At 38.0% G+C, this 12975-nt stretch overlaps 1 protein-coding gene across 2 annotated transcripts in view; it reads left to right on the top strand.

Moving 5' to 3' along the window:
• The window catches only part of AGO4 (argonaute RISC component 4), a 131276-nt gene that overhangs the window by 32106 nt on the left and 86195 nt on the right, over window positions 1–12975 (top strand). For both annotated transcript variants that reach the window (XM_053707006.1, XM_053707007.1), the window contains exons 4-5: window positions 3220–3401; window positions 3861–3997. In XM_053707006.1, coding sequence (XP_053562981.1) covers window positions 3220–3401; window positions 3861–3997 — 319 coding nt within the window. The remainder of the gene's footprint in view (window positions 1–3219; window positions 3402–3860; window positions 3998–12975) is intronic.

A 12975-nucleotide genomic window follows, 5' to 3' on the forward strand; every position in this document is an offset into this window, starting at 1 on the left:
GTACTCCTCTTTTAAATGAGGGTCCTTCTGGTATATTTATATTATGAAGGTGATAAGGGCAGTCGTAGACTTGACAGACCCACAAGGGAACTATTGCTGTTTGCTGATATGACCATTACCTGGCAGCTGGACTTACCCAGTTCTCCATTTAAAAAAGGATGATTGCCCCTTTCAAATAAGGGATTTTCCCCATTGATGTATTGTGGAGGGGTGACAGAGGATAAGTTACCCCCTATACTTTTATCCACTATTCATATGGTTATTTTTAGCATTTCTGTGGTGTTTATACTAATGTTAAACATCATATGTAGAATGTTACACTTGTACGTATACACTCCTGCGCCTTCTTCATTGTTCTCTCGCTCTCAACAAAGAAAATTGAAAAATGTGTTGGGGGTGGGACTAAATGTTAATTTCTTTTTAAATTTATGCTTTTATCAAAATCATTAATTTATTTCCTTAATTTATTTGAACTTTTATGTCCTGTTAAGTAGAGAAAAACCTTCTGGATACATTTTAATTAATAATTTACTCTTTTTTTTTTTTAGCTTTCCTAGTAGCTTGAATAATACAAATGGACTAGATGTGTGTCAGAAGTCTATCTATTAGAACATTTTCTAAGGGATTTGGCAACTAATGGACATTATTTTCCCAGTTTTTTGTTGGCTTCTGTACCCATCAGATTTATTTGAACACTTTTTAAGCTCTGCTCTTTACTGTACAATCAAATACCTGCTGGGTCTGGTGAGCTGCTGTAAAAAGAAAAAAACCTTGTTGCCTTTCTACCAAAACAAATGTTTTGGAGGCTTTGTAACATAAATTACAGTTTTTGTTCTTTTAAGTTTCATGGTGTAGGATGTATCTTGTCTAACACAAAAAAACACAATTTTTCCAAGTCTGCTGGAATCTTTAAAGGGCAAAATAAAATTTTAATTGATGTATTTTAACATAACAATATTGCTTAAATTATATAGGAAGTTGTTGTTTACACTTGGTCCTGTCCCATTTACAGCTGCATTTGTACAAATATTCAGTTTGGATAAAGGGTTTTGTACCTGTATATTCCTATTGAGACAAATATATAGAATTACTTACATGAAACAGATGGTTAAAGAAGTATTTTTCCTTCTTTGTTTAATCCCTTCATGCCGAGGGCAAGTGTTTTATCTTAATTCCGATGTAAACACTTGCTTCAAAAACAAAATGAGATCATGTGATTTCAAGGCAGGGATCGGATCATGGGGAACTGCCTATGATGCTATGCATACCCCCTCCCCCATTCACATTTCCCATTGAGTAAAAGGAAGAGAGTACAGGGCGCCAAAAAAGGTATGACGTTCCATGCCTCCATGCGTCCTAACAGCGTTAAGTAGTTAATCTAAAAGTATTCTTAGGTTTGCAAGCTTTTTGGAGCAGGACTCTCCACTTTCATAAGATGGTGAGATTCCATGAGCCATCACATGTGGGATTCAAGTCCAGTCCACTAGAAGGATGCAAAACACTGAACATAACAGCTCCTAATCCCTCCCACTTTCCCATGATCCCTCAGCCGTACATACAGCCAAGTGAAAGGGCTTTCTCTGATGAAGTGAGGCACCTTTCTTCAAGGCTGAAAGCAATTATCACAAAGTGTGCAAACTTTCCTCACCTGGTGTGAGTCTAAGGAATGGTTTTCATATTTCTTGTGTATAATACATTTTACAAAATGGTCTGGAAAAAGGTTTGTCAGCTCCTCCTAAAGACCAGTTTCTGCCTTGTTGGTCTTGTTTCACAAAAAGATCTCTATCCTACATGACATTCAAGTCTTGTCAGGATAAGACTGGTTATCAGACCAACTTCTTATCCTTGGAACCTTAATCCTGGTTTCAGCTTTTTGAACCTATGCATGGTCTTGATATTCAACTGTTCATTTGGAAGGTTCTTTTTCTCTTTGCCAATTCCTCAACTAGAAGAGTTTCTAAATTTTATTCCATATCCTGTAATATCCCTTACCTGATTTTTCATCAGAACAATGCGGTTTTGAGAGCAAACTACTCTTTCCTTCCTAAAATGTTATCTTTGGAATTTCTTAGGAAATATTAAAGGACCAGTAAATACAGTATATTTGCATAATCAACAAATACATTTGAAGTTCAGACTAAGCACTGTTGCATTATCTTTTCATCATGCATAGTTGATTTTTCTTTTTTTTTCTTACAGATTTCAGTTATGTCTATTTCCACTCTTCCTGTATCATGTGACAGCCATTAGCCAATCACAAATGCATATATGTATATTCTGTGAATTCTTGCACATGCTCAATAGGAGCTGGTGGCTCAACGTATAAATATAAAAGGAATGTGCACTTTTTGTTAAGTAAATTGGAAAAAAATATATAAATATACTGATGTCTTTTTAAAATTGAAGAAATAAAGAATACTGATTTTATGCTTGAAAAATTCTGGAACCTTTAAATTTCTAGATGGTATGTTTAAAAAATTCAGGCAGAACGTTTTTTTGCTGAGGTGAAGTTTCCACCTCTTAGCTGTACTGGCTACCAGCTGGGCCACACGGGTATTTTCTAAAAGCTGGAAACATCACCGCTCAGCAAAATTGCGTTCTGCCGTGGGCTGCTTGAGGAGCTAAGTGCAGTGAACGCTTCAAACAAATAAAGGAACTTTCAGCATGAAAGCGTTTCACAAACGCTAGGATTTACCATCACTTTAAAAACAAACAAACCAACCAAAGACACAGGCAGATAAAATTGTGATTTACAGGCGGGGAAAATGGTAATTTTTTAATTTATGTTTAAGAAAATATAAAAAGTTTGGATTTCAGAATAAGTTAAGATTTCGGAATTCTGGATTTGGAGATTTGTAACAGTATATATACAAAATATTCTTGAGCAAATTTCACACAATCTTGATTTTTGGTCATATAATTTTTACAAGTATATTCTAGACTCTTACTTTTACTTTTATCTACAGCTGTGGAGTATTTCGATAACCTGATATCTGTTCTACAGATTCCACACATTTAGAATTAGTACTCATTTTATCCTGTATGTGACAATTTTGTTTGCTAAATATTACTTTTTATTGATTTCAGTGGTAACAGAAAATGAAAATTATATGTGTGTTATTCTTTGTTATTGCAGTTGATTTTGTTTTTCGGTGTTTGCATGTATAATGCTTTTATTTAGGTGATGATTACATAGTCTTTTATACATCTCACTTGCAGGTTGATTTAGAAGTCACTCTCCCTGGCGAGGGTAAGGACCAGACATTCAAAGTGACTATTCAATGGGTTTCAGTGGTCAGTCTCCAGCTGCTGTTAGAAGCTTTATCTGGTCATCTAAGTGAGGTTCCTGAAGATTCTGTGCAGGCCCTTGATGTTATCACTCGGCACCTGCCCTCCATGAGGTATTTACAGCACAAAGCTTATTTAAAATCTGTACTTAGATGATAGGTTCTCGTGTTTACTAACAGATTGTACTTGACTCTATTCTATGATATATGCCCATCTTTCAACTCTAAATAGAAGCTTAATAAATTAGTTGGAAATATGGGCACATTGTGGAATGCAGGTTTATGTAGTCCGCATATAATGTAATTAAGCTTATATGTTTGTCAAGTATGTAGCAGTCTTGGTTATACCACTGGCTTGTGACACCCTATGCCAGGTGTCAGGGCATTCCAGTATCTATGGTACATGGATTTAAAGGGAAAATGCTCTGTTTTTACTTGTATAAACAATGTCATTTTAGCTCTAGAACTATTCAAATATTATTTGAATACATAGAATCAGAGTCAGGGTTAGAAGTAACATTCTTGCATATTAAGAGTCTGCTACTATGTCTTTTATTTGATATATTTTTACAGGTATACCCCTGTGGGACGCTCCTTCTTTTCTCCCCCTGAAGGCTATTATCATCCCCTTGGTGGAGGGCGAGAGGTCTGGTTTGGATTCCATCAGTCTGTACGCCCAGCAATGTGGAATATGATGCTGAATATTGATGGTAGGTTGCTGAACACTTTGATTCTCTTTGGTGTCCCCTAGTCTATGTGTCTGTCATGTGTAATAAACCTCTGGTAGAATGTGACAATATAGGTTTTTCCCAAGATGTTTGGCATGTCTCTAACTTCATGGATATTTATATCCTGAAATATTTTGCAAGATTAAAATTTCTTTCATGTAATTAGCAAGAGTCTATGAGCTAGTGACGTATGGGATATACATTCCTACCAGGAGGGGCAAAGTTTCCCAAACCTCAAAATGCCTATAAATACACCCCTCACCACACCCACAATTCAGTTTTACAAACTTTGCCTCCGATGGAGGTGGTGAAGTAAGTTTGTGCTAGATTCTACGTTGATATGCGCTCCGCAGCAAGTTATAGCCCGGTTTTCCTCTCAGCGTGCAGTGAATGTCAGAGGGATGTGAGGAGAGTATTGCCTATTTGAATGCAGTGATCTCCTTCTAAGGGGTCTATTTCATAGGTTCTCTGTTATCGGTCGTAGAGATTCATCTCTTACCTCCCTTTTCAGATCGACGATATACTCTTATATATACCATTACCTCTGCTGATTCTCGTTTCAGTACTGGTTTGGCTTTCTACAAACATGTAGATGAGTGTCCTGGGGTAAGTAAATCTTATTTTCTGTGACACTCTAAGCTATGGTTGGGCACTTTGTTTATAAAGTTCTAAATATATGTATTCAAACATTTATTTGCCTTGACTCAGAATGTTCAACTTTCCTTATTTTTCAGACAGTCAGTTTCATATTTGGGATAATGCATTTGATTTAATTCATTTTTTCTTACCTTCAAAAATTTGACTTTTTTCCCTGTGGGCTGTTAGGCTCGCGGGGGCTGAAAATGCTTCATTTTATTGCGTCATTCTTGGCGCAGACTTTTTTGGCGCAAAAATTCTTTTCCGTTTCCGGCGTCATACGTGTCGCCGGAAGTTGCGTCATTTTTTGACGTTATTTTGCGCCAAAAATGTCGGCGTTCCGGATGTGGCGTCATTTTTGGCGCCAAAAAGCATTTAGGCGCCAAATAATGTGGGCGTCTTATTTGGTGCTAAAAAATATGGGCGTCGCTTTTGCCTCCACATTATTTAAGTCTCATTTTTCATTGCTTCTGGTTGCTAGAAGCTTGTTCTTTGGCATTTTTTCCCATTCCTGAAACTGTCATTTAAGGAATTTGATCAATTTTGCTTTATATGTTGTTGTTTTTTCTCTTACATATTGCAAGATGTCTCACGTTGCATCTGAGTCAGAAGATACTACAGGAAAATCGCTGTCTAGTGCTGGATCTACCAAAGCTAAGTGTATCTGCTGTAAACTTTTGGTAGCTATTCCTCCAGCTGTTGTTTGTATTGATTGTCATGACAAACTTGTTAATGCAGATAATATTTCCTTTAGTAAAGTACCATTGCCTGTTGCAGTTCCTTCAACATCTAAGGTGCAGAATGTTCCTGATGACATAAGAGATTTTGTTTCTGAATCCATAAAGAAGGCTATGTCTGTTATTTCTCCTTCTAGTATAGGTAAAAAATCTTTTAAAACTTCTCTCCCTACAGATGAATTTTTAAATGAACATCATCATTCTGATTCTGATGACTCTTCTGGTTCAGAGGATTCTGTCTCAGAGGTTGATGCTGATAAATCTTCATATTTATTTAAAATGGAATTTATTCGTTCTTTACTTAAAGAAGTTCTAATTGCTTTAGAAATAGAGGATTCTGGTCCTCTTGATACTAATTCTAAACGTTTGGATAAGGTATTTAAATCTCCTGTGGTTATTCCAGAAGTTTTTCCTGTTCCTAATGCTATTTCTGCAATAATTTCCAAAGAATGGGATAAATTGGGTAATTCATTTACTCCTTCTAAACGTTTTAAGCAATTATATCCTGTGCCGTCTGACAGATTAGAATTTTGGGACAAAATCCCTAAGGTTGATGGGGCTATTTCTACCCTTGCTAAACGTACTACTATTCCTACGTCAGATGGTACTTCGTTTAAGGATCCTTTAGATAGGAAAATTGAATCCTTTCTAAGAAAAGCTTATCTGTGTTCAGGTAATCTTCTTAGACCTGCTATATCTTTGGCTGATGTTGCTGCAGCTTCAACTTTTTGGTTGGAAACCTTAGCGCAACAAGTAACACATCATGATTCTCATGATATTATTATTCTTCTTCAGCATGCTAATAATTTTATCTGTGATGCCATCTTTGATATTATCAGGGTTGATGTCAGGTTTATGTCTCTAGCTATTTTAGCTAGAAGAGCTTTATGGCTTAAGACTTGGAATGCTGATATGGCTTCTAAATCAACTCTACTTTCCATTTCTTTCCAGGGTAACAAATTATTTGGTTCTCAGTTGGATTCTATTATTTCAACTGTTACTGGCGGGAAAGGAACTTTTTTACCACAGGATAAAAAAATCTAAGGGTAAAAACAGAGCTAATCGTTTTCGTTCCTTTCGTTTCAACAAAGAACAAAAACCTGATCCTTCATCCTCAGGAGCAGTTTCAGTTTGGAAACCATCTCCAATCTGGAATAAATCCAAGCCAGCCAGAAAGGCAAAGCCTGCTTTTAAGTCCACATGAAGGTGCGGCCCTCATTCCAGCTCAGCTGGTAGGGGGCAGGTTACGTTTTTTCAAAGAAATTTGGATCACTTCTGTTCACAATCTTTGGATTCAGAACATTGTTTCAGAAGGGTACAGAATTGGTTTCAAGTTGAGACCTCCTGCAAAGAGATTTTTTCTTTCCCGTGTCCCAGTAAATCCAGTAAAGCTCAAGCATTTCTGAATTGTGTTTCAGATCTAGAGTTGACTGGAGTAATTGTGCCAGTTCCAATTCAGGAACAGGGGATGGGGTTTTATTCAAATCTCTTCATTGTACCAAAGAAGGAGAATTCCTTCAGACCAGTTCTGGATCTAAAAATATTGAATCGTTATGTAAGGATACCAACGTTCAAGATGGTAACTGTAAGGACTATCTTGCCTTTTGTTCAGCAAGGGAATTATATGTCCACAATAGATTTACAGGATGCATATCTGCATATTCCGATTCATCCGGATCATTATCGGTTCCTGAGATTCTCTTTTCTGGACAAGCATTACCAGTTTGTGGCTCTGCCGTTTGGCCTTGCTACAGCTCCAAGAATTTTTACAAAGGTTCTCGGTGCCCTTCTGTCTGTAATCAGAGAACAGGGTATCGTGGTATTTCCTTATTTGGACGATATCTTGGTACTTGCTCAGTCTTTACATTTAGCAGAATTTCATACAAATCGACTTGTGTTGTTTCTTCAAGATCATGGTTGGAGGATCAATTTACCAAAAAGTTCATTGATTCCTCAGACAAGGGTAACCTTTCTGGGTTTCCAAATAGATTCAGTGTCCATGACTCTGTCTTTAACAGACAAGAGGCGTCTAAAACTGATGGCAGCTTGTCGAAACCTTCAGTCACAATCATTCCCTTCGGTAGCCTTATGCATGGAAATTCTAGGTCTTATGACTGCTGCATCGGACGCGATCCCCTTTGCTCGTTTTCACATGCGACCTCTTCAGCTTTGTATGCTGAATCAATGGTACAAGGATTACACAAAGATATCTCAATTAATATCTTTAAAATCGATTGTTCGACACTCTCTAACGTGGTGGACAGATCACCATCGTTTAATTCAGGGGGCTTCTTTTGTGCTTCCGACCTGGACTGTAATTTCAACAGATGCAAGTCTCACAGGTTGGGGAGCTGTGTGGGGATCTCTGACGGCACAAGGAGTTTGGGAATCTCAGGAGGTGAGATTACCGATCAATATTTTGGAACTCCGTGCAATTTTCAGAGCTCTTCAGTTTTGGCCTCTTCTGAAGAGAGAATCGTTCATTTGTTTTCAGACAGACAATGTCACAACTGTGGCATACATCAATCATCAAGGAGGAACTCACAGTCCTCTGGCTATGAAAGAAGTATCTCGAATTTTGGTTTGGGCGGAATCCAGCTCCTGTCTAATCTCTGCGGTTCATATCCCAGGTGTAGACAATTGGGAAGCGGATTATCTCAGTCGCCAAACGTTGCATCCGGGCGAATGGTCTCTTCACCCAGAGGTATTTCTTCAGATCGTTCAAATGTGGGAACTTCCAGAAATAGATTTGATGGCGTCCCATCTAAACAAGAAACTTCCCAGGTATCTGTCCAGATCCCGGGATCCTCAGGCGGAGGCAGTGGATGCATTATCACTTCCTTGGAAGTATCATCCTGCCTATATCTTTCCGCCTCCGTTCTTCTTCCAAGAGTAATCTCCAAGATTCTGAAGGAATGCTCGTTTGTTCTGCTGGTAGCTCCGGCATGGCCTCACAGGTTTTGGTATGCGGATCTTGTCCGGATGGCCTCTTGCCAACCGTGGACTCTTCCGTTAAGACCAGACCTTCTGTCACAAGGTCCTTTTTTCCATCAGGATCTGAAATCCTTAAATTTAAAGGTATGGAGATTGAACGCTTGATTCTTCGTCAAAGAGGTTTCTCTGACGCTGTGATTAATACTATGTTACAGGCTCGTAAATCTGTATCTAGAGAGATATATTATAGAGTCTGGAAGACTTATATTTCTTGGTGTATTTCTCATCTTTTTTCTTGGCATTCTTTTAGAATTCCGAGAATTTTACAGTTTCTTCAGGATGGTTTAGATAAAGGTTTGTCCGCAAGTTCCTTGAAAGGACAAATCTCTGCTCTTTCTGTTCTTTTTCACAGAAAGATTGCTATTCTTCCTGATATTCATTGTTTTGTACAAGCTTTGGTTCGTATAAAACCTGTCATTAAGTCAATTTCTCCTCCTTGGAGTTTGAATTTGGTTCTGGGGGCTCTTCAAGCTCCTCCGTTTGAACCTATGCATTCATTGGACATTTAAATTACTTTCTTGGAAAGTTTTGTTCCTTTTGGCCATCTCTTCTGCCAGAAGAGTTTCTGAATTGTCTGCTCTTTCTTGTGAGTCTCCTTTTCTGATTTTATCAGGATAAGGCGGTGTTGCGAACTTCTTTTGAATTTTTACCTAAAGTTGTGAATTCCAACAACATTAGTAGAGAAATTGTGGTTCCTTCATTATGTCCTAATCCTAAGAATTCTAAGGAGAAATCGCTGCATTCTTTGGATGTTGTTAGAGCTTTGAAATATTATGTTGAACCTACTAAATCTTTCAGAAAGACTTCTAGTCTATTTGTTATCTTTTCCGGTTCTAGAAAAGGCCAGAAAGCTTCTGCCATTTCTTTGGCATCTTGGTTGAAATCTTTAATTCATCTTGCCTATGTTGAGTCGGGTAAAACTCCGCCTCAGAGAATTACAGCTCATTCTACTAGGTCAGTTTCTACTTCCTGGGCGTTTAGGAATGAAGCTTCGGTTGATCAGATTTGCAAAGCAGCAACTTGGTCCTCTTTGCATACTTTTACTAAATTCTACCATTTTGATATATTTTCTTCTTCTGAAGCAGTTTTTGGTAGAAAAGTACTTCAGGCAGCGGTTTCAGTTTGAATCTTCTGCTTATGTTTTTCATTAAACTTTATTTTGGGTGTGGATTATTTTCAGCAGGAATTGGCTGTCTTTATTTTATCCCTCCCTCTCTAGTGACTCTTGTGTGGAAAGATCCACATCTTGGGTAATCATTATCCCATACGTCACTAGCTCATGGACTCTTGCTAATTACATGAAAGAAAACATAATTTATGTAAGAACTTACCTGATAAATTCATTTCTTTCATATTAGCAAGAGTCCATGAGGCCCGCCCTTTTTTTGGGGTGGTTATGATTTTTTTGTATAAAGCACAATTATTCCAATTCCTTATTTTTTTTTTTTTTTTTTGACATTTTAAATGTTTATTGGATGAAATAAAGCAATACAGATTAATGCATCAAAAAAAGGAATCACATAGATCATAATGTGAGCGACTTTAACAAAAGCTATACTGATTTCTCGTATTCTGAAAACTTAGCATCCAGCTTTTGTGAATATAATTGTTGTAGTAGTAAACAACATTAATCAACACTTAACAAGGAAACAAAACAAAGGAACATAACAAAACAACAGTTGGTCACTTTGTACACTTAAGTTCTATATCGACAACGCCCATGTACATCTAAGGATTTTTCCTTTCTGTTTAGGTAACTGCAAGATTTGAATTAAGCCCACCCCTCCCCAATGTGCCTCAATTGATCTAGTTATGCGAAGATGGCAATTAATGTGTGTGCAATCGTGTTTCCCAATAAAATTGTATGTTATGGAATGTTTCCATATCTTTTCTAATGAAATAGCCATATTCCTCCAAGCGGATTGTATGTTCCATCAGTGTCTCCCATGCCTGATATGTGGGAATTGTTTGTGATTTCCAGTTGGCGGCTATCAGGGATTTTGCAGTATTTAAGGCTAACTGTACTAGTTTCCGACGTATCTTACACTTACACCGTGGGAGCAAGTTCAACAGAGCCGTGGTGGGTTGGATTTGGTAGTCCCTATCTAGATTACTGATGTTTTTAATATACTCCCCTACTCTTAACCAGAAGGGTTGTAATTTGTTACATGCCCACCAGATGTGAGTCATAGAGCCTTTGCTACCGCAACCTCTCCAGCACATATCCGAAGCTGACGGATAAATCGCCTTAATCCTGACTGGGGTGAGATACCACCTCGTCAGGACCTTGAAGTTTAACTCCAATGACCTGGCTGATACAGAAGATCTTTTTGTATTATACATGATCCTTCTCCATTCCTTATCAGATAATTCACTACCCAATTCCCTATGCCATCTGTCGATATAATTAGGAGTTTCAGTCTTTTCCCCACATAATAGTGCCTTTTTTGCCCATGATAAGGTATGCCTTAAAGGTTGATCTTGTAAGCATTGTTGCTCAAATGAAGTAGGTTGTCTAGTCACTTGTCCCCTATCTGGTGACGTGGCTAAATAGTGGCTGAGTTGGTAATACTTCAGCCATTTTGAGAAGGCCCCCCCTAATATCTCGCCCAAATCAGTTCTCTGTTTGAGTTTGTTACCGCTTAGAAATTTATATATGGGAGCCGTGAATCCTATCTCCCAATTGTGCTGTGTGTTCAATTTTTGTTCTAAACCTCCGTGGAGCTCAGCGTTAGGTGAAACTGGGGACATAGGGGATCTCAGGGAGGAGATTCTATGATCATTTGCTATTATACTATCCCACATCTCGAAAACATGCCGATATAGTGGGAAAGACTTAAGCCAGGGTGGTCGGCTTTTTCTATCTACCCAACATAACACTCCTGGGGTTGGAGTTTTTAAAATATGCGAGTCTAGTGCTACCCATGCCTTACTGCCTCCATTACGATGCCAATCCAGTATTTTTTGTAGACAAGTCGCCTTATAGTATATTTCTAAATTTGGAAGTCCTAGGCCTCCGTTCTGTGTGGAACGATACATTGTATTTTTAATGATTCTAGGTTTGATTTTACCCCAAATAAATTCATTTATCAATTTTTGAAGCATTATGCGGAAAGCATTAGTCAGGGAAATCGGCACCGTCTGGAGGACATAAAGAATTCTAGGTAGTATAGTCATTTTCACCGCTTGGATGCGTCCCCACCATGAAATTGATTTATCTCTCCACCCATTTAGCTCTTTATTTAATTCTCTATATAGGTTTTGGTAATTCCACTCAAACAATATATTGGGCTTAGGGGTTAAATAAATACCTAAATATTTAATGGCTTTTTTTGAGGACTAAATGGACATATTCGTAATAGATCGGCATATTCAGCCTGTGGGACAGAGATGTTTAAAATCTCGGATTTTTGAGCATTTATTAGGAAGTTGGAAAACAATCCAAATTCCTTAAATTCTCTCAGGACTTCAGTTATCGACTCAGTGGGTTTAGTCAATGTGAGTAACACATCATCCGCATAAAGTGTCAATTTATAATCGTCTTGCCCTATTTTAATACCCGATATCAATTTATTTTGCCTGATTCTATGGGCTAGTATCTCCATGCTCAACACAAACAAAAGAGGTGATAGAGGACATCCCTGGCGGGTGCCATTTTGAATAAAAAATGCATCTGATAGCATATTGTTTGCTTTCACCTTAGCCGATGGGCTTTGGTACAAGCTGAAGATTCTGGTAATAATGGTTTCACCGAATCCCATCTTACGCAAAACTGCCTGCAAAAATCTCCAGTCTAAGCGGTCAAACGCTTTTTCGGCGTCAGCGGAGACAATCACCATCCCTACTTTATGAATTTTAGCATAGTCAATTAGTTGTAGTGTTCTGATGGTGTTGTCTCTCGCTTCCCTCCCTGGGATAAAACCAGCTTGATCAAGGTGTACAATTTGGGGTAGTATTTTATTGATGCGCCCTGCCAAAATTTTTGCAAACAACTTCAGGTCCGTGTTGAGCAGAGAAATGGGTCTGTAATTACCGGGAAGATTAAGCGATTTGTTTGGCTTTGGTAACACCGAAATGTAAGCCTCTAAGCATTCCGCAGGAAAACAACCCGACTCATCAATGTGTTGGAATGCCTTCAATAATTGGGGGGCAATTAAAGATTTGTACATCTTATAATAATCATTGGAGTAGCCATCCGGGCCCGGACTTTTGTTATTAGGTAAGGCCTCAATAGCATCTATTATTTCCTTCAAGGTGAAGGGTGACTCTAGAATATCTGCATCTTGTGTTGAAATTCTAGGAGTATCGACGGTTTCTAAGTACCGACCAAGTGCATCTGAATTGCTAGTATCCACTTGTTTTGTAATATTATATAGTTTGGTGTAGTAATCCCCAAAGACATTCGCTATTTTTTTTGGGTCCGTCTCGGCCTGTCCTGTTTCGCTATCAATTTTAAAAATATGGGCCTGAAAGGCTTTTTTCGTTAAAGCTTTTGCTAACCAAGTGCCTGATTTGTTACTGTTGTGAAAATACATTTTTTTAAGGTGAAACGCCTTTTTTATTGAATTTTTTTGCAATAGCTTTCTGAATGCC

Source organism: Bombina bombina, chromosome 3 (genome assembly GCF_027579735.1).
Source record: "Bombina bombina isolate aBomBom1 chromosome 3, aBomBom1.pri, whole genome shotgun sequence".
Classification (NCBI taxonomy): Eukaryota; Metazoa; Chordata; class Amphibia; order Anura; family Bombinatoridae; genus Bombina; species Bombina bombina.